General features: G+C 43.0%; 2 protein-coding genes and 3 pseudogenes across 10 annotated transcripts in view; all 5 read left to right on the forward strand.

Annotated features, from left to right (window-relative positions):
• The window catches only part of LOC146638834 (protocadherin gamma-A11-like), a 227,557-nt gene that overhangs the window by 198,714 nt on the left and 5,146 nt on the right, over positions 1–23,697 (forward strand). For 7 of the 9 annotated variants that reach the window (XM_085362582.1, XM_085362560.1, XM_085362547.1 and 4 more), the window contains exon 2: positions 20,980–21,038. In XM_085362582.1, coding sequence (XP_085218708.1) covers positions 20,980–21,038 — 59 coding nt within the window. Of the gene's footprint in view, positions 1–14,234; positions 16,935–20,979; positions 21,039–23,697 lie in introns of those variants that run through there. The other 2 variants (XM_085362531.1, XM_085362540.1) reach the window with 1 other exon arrangement.
• On the forward strand, positions 322–2,799 carry LOC146638874 (protocadherin gamma-C5 pseudogene; annotated as a pseudogene).
• Positions 3,747–6,221, forward strand: LOC146638875 (protocadherin gamma-C5-like). Its single transcript, XM_085374191.1, has one exon. The coding sequence runs from the start codon at positions 3,747–3,749 to the stop codon at positions 6,219–6,221; it is 2,475 nt and encodes an 824-aa protein (XP_085230317.1).
• LOC146638876 (protocadherin gamma-C5 pseudogene) lies at positions 7,262–9,751 on the forward strand (annotated as a pseudogene).
• LOC146638877 (protocadherin gamma-C5 pseudogene) lies at positions 10,635–13,902 on the forward strand (annotated as a pseudogene).

Below are 23,697 nucleotides of genomic sequence, written 5' to 3' on the forward strand. Positions count from 1 at the left end.
TTTTCCCCAAATGTGGCTGTGTCTTTAAAAGCACTCCTCACCTCCCTTCTTACTGGGTAGCATAGATGAATTGTGTGCACCAATGAATCGTGCAAACATACAAAGGGATCTAGTCCCTCCCCCATGCACACACAGCACCCGAAACAGTTATATTGCAATGAGCTGGGTGAGGAGAAGCGATGCTCTTAACAGATTTAAATCAATTTTGTTCTTCTGTGAGGAGATTTCGGATATTTACCTTGGATTAAAATGTTATAGCCATGGATGTTAAATTTCGGTTTTTTGTTTACTTCTCTGGGAAATAATTATATCGGATCCGGGATGACAAAGACAATAGGATACCGAGACTGGAGATGGCAGGTGCTTTGGTGGCATCTTTTCTTTCTTTTGTGGAGTACAATAGACGGACAAACTCGTTACAACATCCCAGAGGAGCTAAAACGGGGCTCTGTGGTAGGAAATCTTGCCAAAGATCTGGGTTTGGGACTGTCTGAGATTTTTGACCGTAAGCTGCGCGTTGCTTCTGAGGCTGGTGAGCAGTATTTCAGCGTGGATGCGGAGAAGGGCGAGCTGGTGGTGAATGACAGAATAGACAGAGAGGCTTTATGCGGACAAAGCGCCATCTGTGTGTTGACGTTGCAAGTGGTCATTGATAAACCTTTACAGTTGTACCGAGTGGAGGTGGAAATACAAGATATCAATGATAATTGCCCTACATTCCCATCTCCAGAAACAACATTGCAGATAGCAGAGTCGACAGCGGCAGGGGCACGTTTTCCTTTGGAAACTGCGCAAGATCTTGATGTCGGAGTGAATTCAGTGAGATCGTATAGTTTAAATAAAGACGATTATTTTACTTTAAAGCTTAAAGATGTCTCCGGTGGAAGGAAGGTGCCAGACTTAGTCCTCTCTAAATCCCTCGACAGAGAAAAAAAGCCTACACATCACCTCCAACTAACAGCTATAGACGGAGGAAACCCGGTGAAATCTGGGATATCTCAGATAACAATAAATGTATTGGACAATAATGACAATTTCCCTGTTTTTGAGAAAAATGTTTACAAAGTCTCTGTAAGCGAAAATAGTGTGCAGGGTACACCCATTATTAAACTGATAGCAAAGGATATTGATGAGGGTCTCAATGGAGAAATTGAGTATTCATTTGGGGGGCACACACCAGACAGTATCTTCTCTTTGTTTGATATTGATTTATTAACCGGGGAAATTAGTCTGACAGAGAGTTTAGATTTCGAATCAAATGCTAATTATGAAATAGATGTTTCCGCTAGAGACAAAGGGACTCCGAGAATGGAGGGGCATTGCTCTCTCCATATTGAAGTATTAGATGTTAACGATAATGCTCCAAATATATTTCTGACCTCCCAACCTAACCCTGTGCCTGAGGATGCACCAAGTGGGACTGTAGTAGCGTTAATCAGTGCAAGAGACATGGATTCCGGTGACAATGGTAAAGTGACACTGCAGCTCCTTAAGGGCTCTCTTTTTAAACTGAAACCCTCTTTTTCTAATAATTATGCACTGGTTACTAGCGGTCCTTTAGACCGAGAGAGTTCCTCAGAGTGTAATATAGAAATAACAGCTACTGATTTAGGGTCCCCTCCTCTGTCGACAAAAAAGACTATTAATGTCACTATCACTGACGTTAATGACAATGCTCCTGTATTCACTCAGAAAACCTATAATGTGTATTTAAAAGAGAATGGAGTACCAGGCTCTATCCTGTACTCAGTATCAGCATCTGACCTGGATTTTGGTGAAAACGCAAAGGTCTCTTACTCTATACTGGACTCTAAAGTGCAGGACGTTTCTGTCTCATCGTATGTTTACATTAACTCAGATAACGGCAGCATCTACAGCATGCACTCGTTTGACTATGAGAAACTGAAGGTGTTTCAGATTCAGGTCCAGGCAAAGGATCAGGGCTCTCCGTCTCTCAGCAGCAACGCCACTGTCCATGTTTTTATCCTGGACCAGAACGACAATGCCCCCGCTGTTATTTACCCCTCCTCCGCTGCCATGGGCTCCCTCTCTCATCAGAGGATGCCTCGCTCCGCGAAAGCGGGTCACCTGGTTACCAAGGTGACGGCCGTGGACGCTGACTCGGGCCATAACGCCTGGATCTCCTACAGACTGGCGGAGGCCACAGACGCCTCTCTCTTCACCGTCAATCTGTACACAGGGGAGGTGAGGACTAAACGCGCTGTGTCCGAGCAGGACGACTCCTCTCAGAGGCTGCTTATAGAGATCAAGGACGACGGGGAACCGATCCAGTCCTCCACAGTCACGGTGTCCATCATACTGGAGGACAGCCTACATGAGCCCATCTCAGACCTCCGACATAAAGCGGCCGAGCCCAGCAAGAAAACTGGGAGAATCACCCTTTATTTGATTCTCTCTCTGGCCTCGGTGTCCGTGCTGTCTCTGGTCACTTTCCTCATCTTAGCGGTTAAATGCATCAGGAACAGCAGGAGCAGCAGCACGTGCTGCATGAGACGGACCGACTCTGATGATTACAAGAACCCCAACAGAAACCTGCAAATTCAGCTCAACACTGATGGACCTATAAAATACGTGGAGGTCCTGGGAGGAGACATGCTGTCTCAGAGTCAGTCCTTCAGGTCCTGTATGTCTCCAATGTCAGAGTACAGCGATTTTACTCTGATTAAACCCAGCAGCACCACAGACTTTAAGGAGGTGATTAGTGTCCTGGATGCTTCTTTGCCCGACAGCACCTGGACCTTTGAGAGCCAGCAGGTGAGGCGAAAATTGAAGAAATAACCTGCATACACTTTTCATTATTGCTGTCATACATTTCCAAAATAATCTTTTAAAAAATACATCATTTTAAATGAAAATTTAACATCAAATTGGTTTCAAGTGACAGCAGTAATTTATTCTTCGTGTGTTTTGACTCTAGTATGATTAGGGGAGAATAAATTGATACTATTGAACTGTTTTGCCTGCGCCTGATATATTTTAAATGACACCGAAGTGCAACTTTGAAAACAAATCTTTTTTGTGGCTTAAAATAAGCTATTTAAAATATTGTTCAGAATAAGATTGTCGGAATTGCATCTAAAAATCATATGAACTTCTTTTTTTTACCAAAGCATGAGCTCGAAGTGATTTTTTCGTATTCAAAATGTATCTTTTTTAAGCCTACCGACAACATATTTTATTGTTGTTGTTTTTTCTATAACACCAGAGATGTACAATTTGTGAGCTGATATTAAGCTGAACAGACAATGCATCTTTTATGTGGTCTTAATTCATTGCAGTAATCACTAGAAAACCTTTTGCCCTTTTAAATTAATATTCTTATTTATATTTATTTTTTATTTATATTTAATTTTCGAGAGAAAATTATCACACAGACCGGACTTGAACCTTCATTTGTACAGCTTCGCTTCTGGCAGTGTGTACTGGTTTCATGAATAGGCTTAGCTCTCTGTGATTGGATATTTAAACTGGATGCTGTGAACCAATAGCATACAGAACTGTACAAAGAGATCTACTCTATCCCCCATTCACTCGCATCACAGTAACCCTCTCTGTGCTCGGAGGTGGAGAGGACATGCGCTTATCCAATGGCGTCCGGAATATATATTTTATTACAAATAGCTTAAGGATTTTTCTATACAGTATCCATTCTGGTGATGGCTTTATATGCTGGGCTCTGTCGATGAATATTTGGATGGGAAATAATATATTCTAACGGACCAAGGATGACAAAGAGAATAGGATACCGAGACTGGAGATGGCAGGCGTTTTGGTGGCATCATTTCTTTCTCTTGTGGAGTACAATAGACGCACAGACTCGTTACAGCATACCAGAAGAACTAAAACAGGGCTCTGTGGTAGGAAATCTTGCCAAAGACCTGGGTTTGGCATTATCTGAAATTTATTATCGTAATCTGCGTGTAGCTTCTGAGACTGGTAAGCAGTATTTCAGCGTGGATGCGGGGAAGGGCGAGCTGGTGGTGAATGACAGAATAGACAGAGAGGTTTTATGTGGACAAAGCGCCCGCTGTGTGTTACCTTTACAAATTGTAACAGAGAATCCCTTGCAGCTGCATCGTATAGAAATTGAAGTAAGGGACATAAATGACAATTCTCCGGTTTTTATAACAGAGGAGAAATATTTAAAGATAGCAGAATCTACTGCCACAGGCATTCGCTTCCCTTTAGACATCGCGCAGGATCAGGACGTTGGAAGTAATTCCGTTAAATCGTACACATTAAGTAAAAACGAGTGTTTTAGTTTGAAACTGAAAGAGTTGTCTGGCGACCGACAGGTTCCGGAGCTGGTCCTAGAGAAACCGCTTGACAGAGAGAAGCAAAGTGTACATCAGCTATTACTGACAGCGTTAGATGGAGGTAATCCTGTAAAAACTGGAACGACAAAAATCGTAGTTACTGTACTTGACATCAACGACAATGTTCCTGTTTTTAAAAAAGCTTTGTATAATGTATCAGTACATGAAAATATTGTTTCTGGTTCTGTACTCGTTAAAGTCGAAGCAGCAGACGCAGACGAGGGCGTTAATGGAGCGATTCAATACGCATTTGCTGAACACACATCAGAATCACTGTTATCTGTTTTTCAATTGAATCCAGACACAGGTGAAATTTCTTTGATAGGGCCTTTAGATTATGAAAGCAATGCAGTGCATGAACTACGTATTACTGCAAAAGACAAAGGTGTCCCTGAGATGGAAGGTCACTGCCGCGTGCAAATAGTTGTCATAGACATGAATGATAATGCTCCAGAAATAGTGTTGACTTCAAAACCAAACCCAGTACGCGAGGATGCACCAAAAGGCACTGTTGTAGCATTAATCAGTGCACGAGACCTCGACTCTGGTAATAATGGAAAAGTTTCATTAGAATTAAAAAGTGGGCCTCCATTCACTTTGAAACCTTCATTTTCTGACAACTACGCTCTCATTACAAGTGGTGTTTTAGACAGAGAACGTTTTTCAGAATATAATATTGAAATTACAGCCACTGATTCAGGCTCACCTCCCTTGACCAGTAAGAAATCTGTACTTGTCACTATCACTGATGTGAATGACAACCCTCCTGTGTTCTCACAGCCCTCTTATAATGTGTATTTAAAAGAGAATGGAGTGCCAGGCTCTATCCTGTACTCAATATCAGCATCTGACCTGGATTTCGGTGAAAACGCAAAGGTCTCTTACTCTATACTGGACTCTAAAGTGCAGGACGTTTCTGTCTCATCGTATGTTTACATTAACTCAGATAACGGCAGCATCTACAGCATGCACTCGTTTGACTATGAGAAACTGAAGGTGTTTCAGATTCAGGTCCAGGCAAAGGATCAGGGCTCTCCGTCTCTCAGCAGCAACGCCACTGTCCATGTTTTTATCCTGGACCAGAACGACAATGCCCCCGCTGTTATTTACCCCTCCTCCGCTGCCATGGGCTCCCTCTCTCATCAGAGGATGCCTCGCTCCGCGAAAGCGGGTCACCTGGTTACCAAGGTGACAGCCGTGGACGCTGACTCGGGCCATAACGCCTGGATCTCCTACAGACTGGCGGAGGCCACAGACGCCTCTCTCTTCACTGTCAATCTGTACACAGGGGAGGTGAGGACTAAACGCGCTGTGTCCGAGCAGGACGACTCCTCTCAGAGGCTGCTTATAGAGATCAAGGACGACGGGGAACCGATCCAGTCCTCCACAGTCACGGTGTCCATCATACTGGAGGACGGCCTCCATGAGCCCATCTCAGACCTCCGACATAAAGCGGCCGAGCCCAGCAAGAAAACTGGGAGAATCACCCTTTATTTGATTCTCTCTCTGGCCTCGGTGTCCGTGCTGTCTCTGGTCACTTTCCTCATCTTAGCGGTTAAATGCATCAGGAACAGCAGTAGCAGCAGTACGTGCTGCATGAGACGGACCGACTCTGATAATTACAAGAACCCCAACAGAAACCTGCAGATTCAGCTCAACACTGATGGACCTATAAAATACGTGGAGGTCCTGGGAGGAGACATGCTGTCTCAGAGTCAGTCCTTCAGGTCCTGTATGTCTCCAATGTCAGAGTACAGCGATTTCACTCTGATTAAACCCAGCAGCACCACAGACTTTAAGGAGGTGATCAGTGTCCTGGATGCGTCTTTGCCCGACAGCACCTGGACCTTTGAGAGCCAGCAGGTGAGGACAAAAAAACAGTAGATCTAAGCTTTTAGATCATTATTATTCTTATCGTCGTTTTTAAGTCACTTTGAAAAATCAGCGGTGTTTATTAAATTCTTGAAATGTTGCTTTTTTTGCACAGTGCAGATATTCTTTTTCAGTATAGAATTTTTTCTATTAGCATTATTAAAATTGTGGTATTGAATCGGAATTTATTGCAACTTAGCTTTCCGTTAAGGGTTATTACTGTTGTCCTTTTAACTCGTGATCCATTAGCATTAAAACCCGCGTTCCCATTTCAATCGAAAACCACTTAATTTACTTTCCTGTCTGAATCACCCTAAAATAATAACGCCCTTTCAAAAAAATGTTGTGGGTTTTTTGTTTGTTGGTTTGTTTTTTGTTTTTGCGTCTGTATATTTTTTTCCTTCCACTCAGTCGTGATTTTCTTTCCATAAGTACTCTCTGAGGATCTTGAAATATTCACAATTGTTTCATTTTTCTCCGACATCTTTCTACTGTGATAGAAAATATCACAAACACTGAAAACGTAATGATGGCAACATACTTAAAGAATCGAATTATTTCTTATCACGATCTAGTTCGTTCATAACGTTCTCTTCTCTCTGCGACAGCAGTACACAATAATTTAATGTAAAGTTTGTTTTTTTTCTTTTACTTTGGAAACAGGGCATTTTTTGTGTCTTTCCACTCTATTGTGCTTGTATAACACCAAATTGTATTCCCCTCTCTTGTTTGTATTGTGAGAGAGGTGGTGCAAAACCCAAATAGCAATGTTAGTGCTCCGTCATTGGATAGTATAGATGTATGCTCTGAACCAATGGCATACAGATCTCTACAAAGAGATCTACTCCATCCCCCATTCAGTCGCGTCACAGTAACTGGCACAATGCTCCGAGATGGAGGTGGAGAGGAGATGTGCGTATACACAAATGTCCAAAATTTAGACCTTTGTTATTAACGTGCATTTGTGGATTGATCTCTAGCATCATATTCATTCTGGCGCTGGAATTATTGTCGAGGTGGTTACGTGAACAATATATCGATGGGAAATAACACATCCTAACGGATCGGGAATGACAAAGAGAATCAGACACCGAGACTGGAGATGGCTGGCGCTTTGGTGGCATCATTTCTTCGCTTTGTGGAGTACAATATACGGACAGACTCGTTACAGTATCCCAGAAGAATTAAAACAGGGCTCTGTGGTAGGAAATCTTGCCAAAGATCTGGGTTTGGGACTATCAGACATTTTTGACCGTAAGCTGCGTGTCGCTTCTGAGGCTGGTAAGCAGTATTTCAGCGTGGATACGGGGAAGGGCGAGCTCGTGGTGAATGACAGAATAGACAGAGAGGCTTTATGTGGACAAAGCGCCAGCTGTGTGTTGCCTCTTCAAGTAGTAATAGAGAATCCACTACATCTATATCGTATAGAAGTGGAAATTAGAGACGTTAATGACAATGCACCGAAATTCCTTAGCAAAGAAAAACATTTGAAAATTGCGGAGTTGACAGCGGTGGGTGCGCGCTACCCTTTGGAGACAGCACAAGACCTCGATGTGGGTATTAATTCCCTAAAATCATACAGTCTTAGCAAAGATGAATGCTTTAGTTTAAAAATTAAAGAACTTGCGAATGGCAGAAAAGTACCGGAGCTTGTACTTGAAAAAACGCTTGACAGAGAAAAACAAGGTATTCACCAATTACTGTTAACAGCATTAGACGGAGGGAATCCTGTCAAAACGGGAACATCAAAGATCACAGTGACCGTTCTAGACAATAATGACAATGTTCCTGTTTTCAAAAAACCGTTATATAAAATTACGGTGCCTGAAAGCAGTCAAAGTGGCTTAATGCTCGCAAAGGTAGAAGCAACTGACCAAGACGAGGGTGTGAATGGAGAAATTGAATATTCATTTGCTGACCATACACCAGAGATATTGCGCTCTATTTTTCAGATCAACTCTGCAACAGGGGAAATTTTCCTTAAAGGAAAATTGGATTATGAAAACTTTGCAACTCACGAGTTAGATATCAGTGCAAAAGATAAAGGAATTCCTGAAATGGAAGGTCACTGTCGCGTACAGGTGGAGGTAATAGATATAAATGATAACGCTCCAGAAATTGTTCTGACTTCAAAACCGAGCCCAGTACCAGAAGATGCACCAAGTGGTACAGTAGTAGCTCTGCTTACAGCTCGAGACCTTGACTCCGGTGACAATGGTAAAGTGACATTATGGCTCCCAAAGGGCTCTCCTTTTAAACTGAAACCCTCTTTTTCTGACAATTACGCACTGGTTACTGGCCGTAATTTAGACCGGGAGACATTCTCGGAGTATAATATCGAGATTACAGCCACTGACTCAGGCTCACCCTCTCTATCATCTAAGAAGACTATTAATGTCACTATCACTGATGTAAATGACAACCCCCCTGTGTTCTCACAGCCCTCTTATAATGTGTATTTAAAAGAGAATGGAGTACCAGGCTCTATCCTGTTCTCAGTATCAGCATCTGACCTGGATTTTGGTGAAAACGCAAAGGTCTCTTACTCTATACTGGACTCTAAAGTGCAGGACGTTTCTGTCTCATCGTATGTTTACATTAACTCAGATAACGGCAGCATCTACAGCATGCACTCGTTTGACTATGAGAAACTGAAGGTGTTTCAGATTCAGGTCCAGGCAAAGGATCAGGGCTCTCCGTCTCTCAGCAGCAACGCCACTGTCCATGTTTTTATCCTGGACCAGAACGACAATGCCCCCGCTGTTATTTACCCCTCCTCCGCTGCCATGGGCTCCCTCTCTCATCAGAGGATGCCTCGCTCCGCGAAAGCGGGTCACCTGGTTACCAAGGTGACAGCCGTGGACGCTGACTCGGGCCATAACGCCTGGATCTCCTACAGACTGGCGGAGGCCACAGACGCCTCTCTCTTCACTGTCAATCTGTACACAGGGGAGGTGAGGACTAAACGCGCTGTGTCCGAGCAGGACGACTCCTCTCAGAGGCTGCTTATAGAGATCAAGGACGACGGGGAACCGATCCAGTCCTCCACAGTCACGGTGTCTATCATACTGGAGGACGGCCTCCATGAGCCCATCTCAGACCTCCGACATAAAGCGGCCGAGCCCAGCAAGAAAACTGGGAGAATCACCCTTTATTTGATTCTCTCTCTGGCCTCGGTGTCCGTGCTGTCTCTGGTCACTTTCCTCATCTTAGCGGTTAAATGCATCAGGAACAGCAGTAGCAGCAGCACGTGCTGCATGAGACGGACCGACTCTGATGATTACAAGAACCCCAACAGAAACCTGCAAATTCAGCTCAACACTGATGGACCTATAAAATACGTGGAGGTCCTGGGAGGAGACATGCTGTCTCAGAGTCAGTCCTTCAGGTCCTGTATGTCTCCAATGTCAGAGTACAGCGATTTCACTCTGATTAAACCCAGCAGCACCACAGACTTTAAGGAGGTGATCAGTGTCCTGGATGCTTCTTTACCCGACAGCACCTGGACCTTTGAGAGCCAGCAGGTGAGCATAGAGTATTAAAAGATGTGACAAATAAAACTACATTTCAAATATCACTGATTGTGCTCCAGCAGAATTAAAATTATAGCTTTTTTGTGTGAAATCATAACGAGAACTCAAAATCGACTGCAATTATAAATAACTTGTGTATTTAAATTAAAGCACTAAATTTACATTTATTTTTAAATATCCGATCACTTAACTTTTAAGTTATTTCCATAAGTTGTGGTCCTCGGCTGGTTTTATCATTCACCACTGTGTCTGATAGTGTGCAGGTTTTCGAGTTGACCGTTTCAGCACCGCTCAAGTGGACAGCGACTCCCACATAGTCGTTAATCGATTTTGAAAAAATAAAAAAAAAAGACATTTCCTCAAGACGGTAACAAATAACAATACCTAAACATTTATATAACATATTTATCTGTTAGTAGATGTTTTATCTTTGTTTTGTTTTACATTTTCCAGAATTATTTATCTTCCCACAGACATCCTAAATTTGTTGTGACTAATATGTTCTATGATGAAAATGCTGTGATGATATAAGGAGTTTCGGGTGTTTTCAATCCTTCTATCATGGCAGTGCAAAAGCCTCATTGTGTCTTTAACGATGCTGCACCGTTGCCTTCTCATTGGATGCCAGCGATGGATGCTGTGCACCAATAGCATTCAGAACTGTACAAAGAGATCTACTCTCTCCCCCATGCAGCTTCAGTCATCACAATGCTCAGAGAGGATAGAGAGTAGGCAAATGGTTCATACACTTTGAGTATAAGGTTAAATCTTAATCATATCTTTAGCTATAAAAACGTATCATTCCAATGGGATATGTCGCGCTTTTGGAATACGGATTTTTGCTTTATGGGCTCCGTTCTTTGTGGATATTGTGTTTTTTGTTAATCCAGGGATGACAAAGAGAAAGGAATATCGAGACTGGAGATGGCAGGCGCTTTGGTGGCATCATTTCTTCCTCTTGTGGACTACAGTAAACGCACAGACTCGTTACAGTATCCAAGAGGAGCTAAAACAGGGCTCTGTGGTAGGAAATCTTGCCAAAGATCTGGGTTTGGGACTTTCGGACATTTATGACCGTAAATTGCGCTTTGCCTCTGAGGCTGGAGAGCAGTATTTCAGCGTGGATGCGGGGAAGGGCGAGCTGGTGGTGAATGACAGAATAGACAGAGAGGCTTTATGTGGACAAAGCGCCAGCTGTGTGTTGCCTTTGCAAGTGGTCATTGAAGATCCGTTACAGTTACATCGAATTGAGGTGGAAATACGAGATATTAATGACAATTCTCCACGTTTTCTATCAAATGAATTGTCTTTGAACATAGCCGAGTCAGCAGCAGTGGGACTACGCTTTCCTTTGGAGAGCGCATCTGACCCAGACGTTGGAAGCAATTCCCTAAAATCATACACACTCAGTAAAAATGAATGTTGTTCCCTTAGAATAAAAGAAATCGAGGGTGGGAAGACCGTCCCGGAACTTGTATTAGAAAAGCCTCTAGATCGAGAGAAAAAATCAGTCCACAAAATATTGCTAACAGCATTAGATGGGGGAAATCCAGTAAGATCCGGAACCACACAAATAACCATAAGCGTTCTTGACAATAATGACAATATTCCGGTTTTTGAAAAGAATCTTTATAAAGTGTCCCTGGGTGAAAAAAGTGTACAAGGAACTGTTGTTATTCAACCCAAAGCGTCAGATGCAGATGAAGGTTTAAATGGCGAAATTACATTCTCGTTTGGCTCTCGGACGCCAGACTCGGTGTTGTCGGTCTTTGATATTAACCCTTCAACCGGTGAAATCATTCTGAAAGGGGAGTTAGATTATGAAACTGCCAAGTCATATGACATTGATGTGACTGCAAAAGATAAAGGTAGTCCTCAGATGGAGGGTCACTGCCGCGTGCAGGTTGATATTACTGATTTCAATGATAATGCTCCCGAAATAGTTTTCACTTCTCAGCCCAAGCCATTGCGTGAAGACGCACCAAGTGGGACAGTTGTGGCTTTGATCAGTGCGCGAGACCTTGACTCTGCTGATAACGGTAAAGTAACGTTGCAAATTACCAAGGGCCCTCCCTTTGCTTTGAAACCGTCGTTTTCTAATAATTATGCGCTGGTTACCAGTGGGACTTTAGACAGAGAACGATTTTCAGAATATAATATTGAAATTACAGCCACTGATTCAGGCTCTCCTCCCTTGACCAGTAAAAAATATATACCTGTTATTATCACTGATGTGAATGATAACCCTCCTGTATTCACTCAGAAAACCTATAATGTGTATTTAAAAGAGAATGGAGTACCAGGCTCTATCCTGTACTCAGTATCAGCATCTGACCTGGATTTCGGTGAAAACGCAAAGGTCTCTTACTCTATACTGGACTCTAAAGTGCAGGACGTTTCTGTCTCATCGTATGTTTACATTAACTCAGATAACGGCAGCATCTACAGCATGCACTCGTTCGACTATGAGAAACTGAAGGTGTTTCAGATTCAGGTCCAGGCAAAGGATCAGGGCTCTCCGTCTCTCAGCAGCAACGCCACTGTCCATGTTTTTATCCTGGACCAGAACGATAATGCCCCCGCTGTTATTTACCCCTCCTCCGCTGCCATGGGCTCCCTCTCTCATCAGAGGATGCCTCGCTCCGCGAAAGCGGGTCACCTGGTTACCAAGGTGACAGCCGTGGACGCTGACTCGGGCCATAACGCCTGGATCTCCTACAGACTGGCGGAGGCCACAGACGCCTCTCTCTTCACCGTCAATCTGTACACAGGGGAGGTGAGGACTAAACGCGCTGTGTCCGAGCAGGACGACTCCTCTCAGAGGCTGCTTATAGAGATCAAGGACGACGGGGAACCGATCCAGTCCTCCACAGTCACGGTGTCCATCATACTGGAGGACGGCCTCCATGAGCCCATCTCAGACCTCCGACATAAAGCGGCCGAGCCCAGCAAGAAAACTGGGAGAATCACCCTTTATTTGATTCTCTCTCTGGCCTCGGTGTCCGTGCTGTCTCTGGTCACTTTCCTCATCTTAGCGGTTAAATGCATCAGGAACAGCAGTAGCAGCAGCACGTGCTGCATGAGACGGACCGACTCTGATAATTACAAGAACCCCAACAGAAACCTGCAAATTCAGCTCAACACTGATGGACCTATAAAGTACGTGGAGGTCCTGGGAGGAGACATGCTGTCTCAGAGTCAGTCCTTCAGGTCCTGTATGTCTCCAATGTCAGAGTACAGCGATTTCACTCTGATTAAACCCAGCAGCACCACAGACTTTAAGGAGGTGATCAGTGTTCTGGATGCTTCTTTACCTGACAGCACCTGGACCTTTGAGAGCCAGCAGGTGAGAACAAAATCCGAAGGGAACTCAGTAAAATTATATCCCTAACCCTGAATTTAAAATTAACGTATCCTGATTTTTTTTTTTTTATCCTGATTTTCATTTTGCAGTTCCTTGCTTATGTCTAGCAATGAGTGTAGTGCAACAAGTTCTCCTGCTCGCAGTTTTTTGTTTCTACACTTTCTTATTTGATTATCACTATGGAATGTAGTAACTTTAACAAATCCGGGTATATATTTAATTAAGTGATAATATACATAATCGCTTTCACTCTCTCTACCATGCAATGCGTGTGTGTTTGTGTGGTACAACTATAATGGTAAAAGTAAAATTTTACCACTACTATTGGTTTCAATTTATTATTGCATATCTTTTTTTTTCCAAAAAATGTTATCAGTTTCATGTTTTTTCTTACTTTAAAAAAACACTAGTTTTTAATAGAATTAAGGCAAACTTACAATTCAGTTGCAACAATTATTTTAATTCACTCTTAATATATTTTAGCGTTTTCAATAAGTATAATCAGTTATTAGTTTTCGGTCTTTATGTTAATGAGGCGTATCAAATATAGAAATCCCCTCTAATTCAAATTGCCAGGATCTTCAAAATGCCTGCCGTGTGTCGTTTTATAGTTTAAAAAATGTGTATTTATTTGATTTGATTTTTATTTGTCTAGAATTACTGAGGTTTACAATGAAGCCTGTTTTTAACCTTTAATCTTCTTCTGATAAACTGTATTGTTTGCCCTCAGGGGAAAATCCGGTTTGGAAACCACGCCCCCATGCGGGCGCAAATAGCATTGCGTTATATGACATAAGGCTGATACCCCACTGTTTTGACAATGAGAACTATCAAAGAAAACCACGTGGGTGGGGGGTTCTATATAAAGATGACTTATCCTTTGCATTTATGGCTTCGATCTCCGTTATAGGTTTTAACAGACTCTTGGCGTGCTGTGTTATTTGTCTTTCGGTGTAATCTCAAACTTTTGAAACCAATTTTTTTTTTTCGAGTTGATACTCGTATGTGGAAGTGAAGTCACTAAAAAGTTTTCGGTGCGTGTGAGAGAGAGAGATGACAACACTGATCCAACCCTGTCTTCCAATGAGAGGGAAGGCCTGAGTTGCCTCTCTCCGCCCATGAGGGGAATCAGGCGGAGGAGACACAAGCAGAGAGTGGAGGCAGAAAAAAACTTTGAGTTTTCGCTCTCGTTTATTTTTTTTCTTTAAAGACGGCCGTCATGGTCACATCAAAACATCATATCGCCCTTTTTCTAAAATGGAAATGTTTAGGAGTGTGGACGTCGCGTTTTAATTCTATCATGGATACGCTACAGTGAAAGAAGTTAGAAACGTTGCCGTTCCCTGATCCTCGGAGCGCAGTACAATGGACTCCGCGCAGACAAAGTACTCGGGAGGAGGGAGGCTGTGGAGGGTTTACTTTTATCTAGCATGGGTCTCCTGTGCGTCCGCTCAGCTCAGCTATTCCGTATCGGAGGAACTAAATCCAGGCTCTGTCGTGGGGAATATCGCTAAAGACTTGACTCTCACTGCTCAGCGGATTGTTCAGAGGAGGCTGCGGGTGGTCTCCGAATCATCAGTGCAGTACTTTGAGGTGAAGCAGACGACTGGCGATTTGATTATTAAACAAAAAATTGACAGAGAGAATCTGTGCGATTTAAGTTCAGCGTGTTCACTACACCTTCAAATACTTATGGATGATCCTTTAGAGATCCATCGCGTCGTGGTGAACGTTCTGGATGTGAATGACAATGCGCCGCAGTTTTCAACCACTAACATTTCTTTGGAGATTTCTGAGGCAGCCGCACCTGGCACACAATTTCGTTTGGAGAGCGCGCACGACCCTGACGTGGGTACCAACTCGTTACGCACGTATCATCTCGCATCAAATGACTTATTTACTTTGAATGTGGAAACTAAAAGTGACGGCCGCAAGTTTCCAGAGCTAGTGGTGGATAAAGCTTTGGACAGAGAGAGGCAGGCCTCGTTTCGCCTGCTGCTCACTGCTGTGGATGGGGGTCAGCCAGAGAAATCTGGCTCAACACTTCTGCTCATTGACATTCTGGATGTAAATGACAATGCGCCCGTCTTTGACGAACCTGTAAAGAAAGTTACATTATTAGAAAATGCTGCACTGGGCACTTTAGTAACGAAAGTAAACGCCACAGACGCCGATTCGGGTAGCAACGGGGACATATCGTATCTTTTTAGTAAATACACACCACAGCACGTTCTCAATCTATTCACTGTGGATTCTAAAAGCGGGGAAATCCGTGTAAAGGGTGTTGTGGATTATGAGGAGATGAATGCATATCACATAACAGTGCAGGCCAGAGATGGTGGCTCTCCCGCTATGGAGGGCTCCTGTAACGTCATTGTGACCATCACTGACGTGAATGACAACGCACCAGAGGTGAAACTGGTGTCACTGACTGAGTCTATCAGAGAGGACTCAGCACCGGGGACCGCTATAGCGTTCATAAACACACGGGACCCAGACCCTGGTCTGAATGGAAATGTTAAGCTGACTATCACGCCAGGTTTACCATTCAAACTCATGTCAACTTTTGACATGAGTTACCGCCTGGTCACAGCTGGCAACCTGGACCGTGAGACTGTCCCAGAGTACTCAGTTATCATCAAGGCCACTGATGCTGGTTCCCCTCCCCTTTCATCACAAATCAACTTTGTGGTGAAGGTGTCTGATGTAAATGACAATGCCCCCACTTTCTCTCAGCCTTCATACTCTGTGGACATCTCAGAAAACAACGCTCCCAGTTCTCCCATCGCTGTCGTTTCTGCCACTGACCCAGACCTTGGTGAAAATGCACACGTCTCTTATTCAATCCTTACAAGCATGGTGCAGGGCTCACCCATATCTTCTTATGTCTACATCAACCCGAAGAGCGGTCACATTTACAGCATGCGCTCTCTGGATCATGAACAGCTTAAAGCTTTCCGTATTGAGGTGCAGGCTGAGGATGCTGGAGTGCCCCCACGGACATCCAACGTCACTGTGCACGTGTTTGTTGTGGATGTGAATGACAATGCACCAGTGATTGTACACCCCTCCTACTCAAAAGACAAAAGATTAGAGTTCACTGTGGCCCCATCTGCCAGTCCAGGGCACCTTATAAATAAACTGGTCGCAGTGGATGCAGACAGTGGGCACAATGCTTGGTTGTTTTACTCAATTGCTCCTGGACCAAATGCTGGTATGTTCCGTATTGGGGCACACACTGGGGACCTCCGCACAGCTCGAAAGTGGGACGAGGAGGAAAGTGGTTCAACTTATGACATTGTGGTCATGATTCAGGATAATGGCGACCCACCCAAGTCCACTTCTGTGAACGTTACAATAACTGTGGATGAGAAGGCACCAGCCAACGATGCTCCGATTATTCCTCACCACATACCTTTCTACCAACGCAATGGGATGCCAGATATCACTTTGTACCTTATCATCTCTCTAGCCTGTGTGTCAGCGGTGTCCTTTATCACATTTGTTGTTCTCATGGTGCGCTGCCTGAGACACCGTGGCCCAGGGCTGGGAGGCTCTGAATGCTGCTGCTATGGTCACCACAGGTCCAGCCGCTACCATCAGAGGCCTAGCAAGGACCTCCACCTGCAGCTCAATACTGATGGACCCATACGATATATGGAGGTTGTGGGAGGTCCCCAAGAGCCACATACACGGACCTATAGGCCCTGCTACTCCACTATATCTAGGCGAAGTGACTTTGTATTTATGAAATCACCCATGCTGAGTCACAACAACACACTCAACATGACGCTCAGCAAGAAGTACCTTATGAACTCAGCCAGTGAGGTGAGAGATTAAGTGGGAGAGTGAGCATATATACTTTTCACTATTAACATTAGACTTGTGGAAATGCATAAACATCCTAAAATACGTCTCTGTTTTGTTATGCACTGAAAACTTCCCCAGTGACTTGCTGTATTTTATCTTTTACTCCATTTGTTTTGTTTTACCCAGAGGACCAGTCTCTCTCTACATGGTGACAGGGCTCTGAGAGTGCTATTGTTCTGTTAGATAGGTTTGTGAAGAGTGAAAAAACATCTTAATATTTAATCTGACCCAAGGGCAAATGTGGTTACTATCTCTGGCTTGAAGCATTTTAAGTGACAGAGAATGCTGCTATTTATGAAGAATAAAGCTGCAGTTATAAAGGAAAAAGAAGCTAGCTGGAATAGCAAAACAGGGGGAAAGGGGTAAAACATAAGTGCTGTTAACAGATGGAGGGGAGGAGACAACCAGATGAAGATGGGTACTGCAGAGTTGGCTCAGTGAAATGGCTGGAAGATAGAGGGGAACAGGATGACAGAGAGAGAGATGGGGGTGACGGAGGAAAAGAGCCAGGAAAGAAAATGGTAAGATGGGTGGAGGGAGAGAGCCAAAGAATAAAGCAGTAGCTGAAAAACAGGAATTTGTGGGGTCAGTGGCCTGAACCCTGACTTCCTGTTGTCCTCTGAACCTTTGATTGGTTCCATGACTCAGCATCACATGAGGTCGCTCTTAGTGATCAGTGGGGAATTCAGTAGAAAAAAATAGAACGTTTTGTTTTTCATCTTTAATCAATTTATCCTCAGTATTCCTCATCTGGCATTTCACATCTACGTGAGGTTGCTCTGTTATTTTGATAATGATTTTTACCCTTGACTCTATTTAATTTTTTTTTTTAAACCCTCATATTTCTACCAACTCTGTTTTATAAAGACTGCACAGAATTAGGTTGTCCCTGAGGTCAGCAGCGTACCATCTGTCTCTCTACTCTGGTGACACGTGTGCAACAAGGACAGCAGAGCAAAAGAGATAGAGGGACTGATAACTGGAAAGGAAGGATGGCTTTATGCATGTGTGGCACAGTGACAGACGGCACAGGCTATAAAGCTTTAGAGTACCACTACGGGTGTTTGCGTGCCTGCATGCATGAGATTGTGTGTAAAAAGCATCAGGCAGGAGGAGCCCTGGGGCCTTAGATCCTTCCCACTGCCCCTCTTTGTATCCTTTATTCATTTGCAGTGTGCTCTCTTGGCAAACTCTCTTCAATAACATGCTTTCACATAAGACTTGGGTTAAAATTACAGTATATTAAAGGATGTGAAGCATTTTGACTCACTGCAAAGTCATAACCCACCTTTTCCCTTTTTTTTTTTTGTTTCTCATTTGCATCAAGATCTGAATGTTACCGTTTAGTATTTCAGTCTTTAAGCTTGTGTGAGTTAATAAGGGTTGGCACAAAGTTAGCCCAAGTGTTTTTTGTAAATATGCTTTTTTTATGGATGACAGAGCTGTGCATTGGACATGCTGGTTCATGCGGTTCAGTAAAACTGTCCTCAGAGGTTATGATTAGTTGAGTCATGATGTTTGTTTAAAGGAGTGGAATATCATAGTCAAACACTACTCATTGTGATCCTTTCTTGTGACGGTGCAAATTAAAACAGTATTGAAGTCGGCAGTTTAGATTTGAATACCATGATTTTGACCTTCCTGTCCCTAAATCCAGTTCTCTTTATATTTTTGAGCTTTTATGCACATTACTGCGAGGTAGCTAAGGAATCCAGCCAGGTTCTAATTCACCTGGAGATCCTTCAAAGCTCTTTGGTTCAACTCAGAGATGTAAGGGAAGTACATTGAGCCATTTTTAAATCTTCCAGGTTTAATATGATCGTCTTTCTGTGGGATGAGAAGTTGGGCCCACAGAGCTGTAATCTGTCTCTTCATTGGCAGCATGTCTGGATAGTCTGTCTGACCTTCTCTCTCTCTCTCTCCATGCTTACGTTTAGCTTGCTCTCAAAAAAAGAAAAACAGCTTGTGAATTTTTAATAACCTCATTCATATTTCTTTAGTGACCGACTCATTAAAGAGAACAAATCATAAAGAAACAAGCACAGCTAAAGCTCCTCAGATAATTGCAGATGAAGTCAATTAGATTTTGTCTCTGTAAGCCAGTAATAGGTTTTACTATTGGGATTTGTTTTACCTAGAAACTGTTGTTGATGTAACCACCTTAATTTAAAACCTCGGCAACACACATCGGTTTGTTGAACGTCTTCAGTTTTACTCAAGCAGATAAGCATTGGAGATTTATAAAATAGCCTAGTTTTATCTGTCTGCTTACACCCGGCTTTCCATAAGGAAGCATACAGGAAGATATTCCAGTACAGTCTGTTATTCTTCTTTCCACATGCCTGCATTGGGATTTAACCTTGAAAACGATCAGTGTTTGTCTGTGAAAGTGTGTGGTGAGAACAACTCACACAGCTGGAATGCTGGGTCTCTTTCTTTGTGGATGTTTGCTTCCCCTCACTGCTGATATTTTTTTTCTCCCTACAACCCAGACAGATTTACATGCCCACGCACACATACACATCTCTGTGTCCAATTTTAGACTTTAACCATCAACCGAGCTCTGCCGTGAAGGAGGATGAGAGTTCATTTTTCACCCTCTCTCTCATCTTCACCCATTAAAAACATTTCACACTGTAATAAAAAGCTTGCGAGTTGTTACGAGGAATAACCAAGCAACCGTGTCTGTAACGGACCTTGTTTTTCTCTTCCGGAGAGCTGACTTGTATTCAACATGAAAACAACACTGAAACTGAATCCACCGACAGCTATTTTCACTCAACGCTACATGCATTATGGGCTTGTTCAGCAACTGTACTACTGCTTCCATTACTTCTTCATCATGCACACTCAACTGTTGGGAGTATCTTCAGGTCCTGCGGTTAAATTCACTTGTTTTGTCTTCAGGCTGTTTCAACAAACTGTATTTCCCTGTTTGGTCCTGTGTGGTCACTAACCTTTATTCCTTTATTTACCTGTATTCTAACAGATTCTCAGTCAATACTGCTCCTTGCGTGTAGCTGTCTTTCACTTTTCTCTGCTGCTCTCTTGCTTCTTTCCATCATTCCCTTGGGTAGAACAGCTCTTTTAATAATGCAGCACATCATTCTGTTGGCCTCTCTCTCCAGGGAGCTCTTGTGTCGATTAGGCAGCAGAATCTGGAGCCAAGCCACGGGTCTATTCACCGCATCACTGCACAACAAGAGAGTCAGAGAGAGTGAGGGAGGGAAAGAGCTAGAGAGAGACATGGTGGCATGGCCCGTGAGGTACAGATGGACAAAACCGCAAAGGGGTTGAAGACATTAATAGACAGCAGAAGCATGCAGAGATGGGAGAGGCTTTTATCACTGCTTCTAAGTTTTGGTATCCAACTTCTTTTGTCCTCTGACTCTTTAAAGGAGATTTTTATAAGAAGCAGTGTGGGAAGCTAATCAGTCTGTCTGTGTGTCTCCTAAAATTCTTGTCAGTGTCATAGTTTTGGTTTGCCTTCATTTTTCCACTCATGAGCTGGCAAGCTCAGTATTTTAGACACATCTCTATGTGTACTGTCATCCACTGAAATAATCCTTTCAGATGCAAGTCATTTGGACGTCCAGTTCAGCTTCTGGCCGCTTTGGTGCAAAGCCGATTGCCCACTTAAATTAACACGTTCTCTTTTTGATGATGTCAGTCTTTTGATTTTAGTTTTGAGGGTTTTCTTTTTTCCTTTTTTTTTAATCAGGCCTGTAGATTTTGTGTATGTGTGCGTGCTCAGTTTATGCCCCACAGTGTTTGGGACAACATGGATGCCTGAAGGTACAGTTATTCGTGGCCATCTGTAATGCTTTGATGAGCCTCAGTGAAAAACTGTAAAGACAAATGATACACACAGGCATACATCGTCATTGCACACATCTCAACTACAAACCAAATACATAAAAACACTAAACTGCACCTTAGAAACATCTTGCTGTTGTTGCGATGAAACATATATTTCATACTGCATCTTCTGTTCTCTTCACAGCAAAAGCCTCCCAACAATGACTGGCGCTTCACACAGGGACAAAGACCCGGACCTAGCGGGTGAGTTAGCAGAGTAACACATTGATTCAGCTGAAATACGCAGTAATATCTAGATCATGTTATTGCTTTTCAAGGGGGAAAAGAGTAAAAGGGGTGAGGGATTTTTTTTTAAAAAGGGGGGATGGTAGTGAGCGCTGTAACCATAATAATTTGCTACCTGCAGTGTGCCATCTGATTTTAAAATACAGATGGCATCACAAGCAAACATTTTTATGTGACTTCAAATTTTATTCCAGTGGTGATGAGTTTCTTGTTCCACCTGATTGCATGATTCTGCTCAGTAAGGTTGTGAAAAGCATCTCTGCCTGTTTCCAGGCTGCTTTATAAAATGGCTGCTGCAGCTTCCACTCCCCCTCCCCCTCCCCTGCTGTTCCTTTCCTCTCTGCGCTCCCTGAGCCTGTGCGCCATCGCTCAGTACTACTGATGAGGAACAGTGACCAGAGCTAGCGGGGGGGGGGATGGGATAGTGCATTTATCTTTATTGCTCTCTCCATTTTTTCCTGCCACGTCACTTGAAAACACGTTTTCTCGACATCAGTTACTTGCCTTATTAAATGTCAGTTGTGTTGTTTAGTTTACATTCTGTGTTGATTGCTTTGTCACTGATATTTGCCCATGTAGTGTACGCAGTTGTGATTGTGCGACAGATCTTATGAGTCGAGGTTTGTCCCTGAAACACACAGGCAATGTTAGGCACAAACACAAGCTACTGCACTTTTAGAAACCACTGGGTTTTATTTTACTTCTCAACAGCTATGTCATTCACATCCTGTTTTTGAAAAGTATGTGGCTGACTCAGCATTTTCCAAACAAGATCTAAAGCATATACAAATACACAGTAGTTCTTTTCAGGGTGTATAACTTGTTGTGTTTTTAGTCCCCACATGCCGTACGGTACACACATACGATGGACGCCGAAGAATGGGACAAGGTACCGATTTAGACGTAGGCCCTGTATGGTCACTTTATGTCCTCAGCAGCTGATCAGGGATCGCATTTGCCGCCGTTCAGTGAAAGAGGAACTTGGTCAGCTGATAAGGGCAGGGAGTGACTCAAATCTTTTAGTTAGTGCACTGCAGTTGAGTGCTGTGCTGTGTGTAGCTGTACCTAACCCATAGCTTCTGTTAGTCTCCCCGAAAGTTTGATGGGATTTGTTGATCGATGTGCATAGGCCACAATGCCTGCTGTGGCGTAGAAAGGATTGTGACACTTTTTTTCAGTTTGTGTGCAGTGTTTTGTAGATTTGCTATGCCTTGTATGTGTGCTATACATATAGTCGTTATAGTCTGAGAGCTCTTCTTTTTCTCTCCTTTGAGATTTGCCTACCATACAGTGTTGCCTTTGATGTATGTCTGTGATGGTTGTAGCTTAACACCACCACATGCAGCTTTTTCATGTGACTTATAAACCAGAGGACAATGACAACGTCTGTGTCATGACTGATAGTTTAAAATGCCTGTTAGAGGTTGAGATGTTCCTAGATGGAGTAATCGGGAGTCTGTTTTAAGCACTAGAGGTTAACATGCAGATATAATAGATGTCAGCATGTACACCATGTGACCAGAGGAATGGGTTTAAATTATAAAATATAGCCTGTGATAGGGCAAAAGGAAAAAACGTAAGACACAGTGGAATAAATGGTTAAATAGAGTGGCATTTGAATTCTGTGTGAAATCAAAACATTAACCACTGATTCTGTGCTTCATTGGTTGGAGGGGATTAAAAAGAAGCAAAGAGCTGCAGGAGGGTTTTTTTTATTTTTTTATTTTTTACCTTTTCCTACTGTGGCTTTAATTTCTTGAAGGTTCCCTGAAAAGCGACAAGTAAAGGCATCTATTAAGATGAAACATATCATGTAAGGAAACCGAAGGAGAATGATAGCCCAGACTGGCCAACTGAGGACATCATTCTGGACCACAATGTACAACTTTGCCCATAGGAAGTGATAATCCTGACCACAGGAAACACTTAACTCAACTAGAGGATATGATAAGAAAAATAATGCTAATTTAGCATGAAGGGGCACAAAATGGCTGCTTCTGGCCTTACCGAGGGTGCTCCTCTCCAGTCTGTTTCTCATTGGCTGCTTGGCACAAGACATACATGTTTCTCTTCCTCGGTCTCTTTCTGGCACTGAGCTGAAAACCACTTCAGTGTTTTGGCAGTGCAGTCTGGCAACCTGCGCTTAATCAGAGCCAAGCTTTTGTGTTCAAACTCCTTTTTCACTTTTTCTCTTAATGTGTCTTTTACTTTCTCTTTATTCCCCAGATCAGGGCAATTTGTCTGATTGCTTTTTTAGTTGGTTTTAAGTAGAAAGGAGCTTTCTTGTTTACATCCTATGCATTTAACACACTGTCTATTGTGCAGAAGTTTTAGATAAGCTGCAAATCCTTAAATATATTTACTTTTCATAAAAAGGAACCCAAACATTAAAAAATCATTTGGCATAATCACCCTTTAAAATAACACCAGTCCTGCTAAGTGCAAACATCTTGGCTATCTCATTTTCTTCTGGCCAGACCGATTTGGTGTTCATGGCTGTGTGGGGGCCATAGCATCCTTTGCATTACTGTAAACAGTTTTTTATGACTCTGGTTATTGCTTTGAGGTTAATATTATGCTGTAGGATGAGCCTACAACTCTGTTCTCTCATGCATAA

This window comes from Diplotaxodon limnothrissa, linkage group LG2 (assembly GCF_057381915.1).
Source record: "Diplotaxodon limnothrissa isolate DT_005_m linkage group LG2, D_limnothrissa_male_GT1.1, whole genome shotgun sequence".
In the NCBI taxonomy this organism is placed as follows: domain Eukaryota; kingdom Metazoa; phylum Chordata; class Actinopteri; order Cichliformes; family Cichlidae; genus Diplotaxodon; species Diplotaxodon limnothrissa.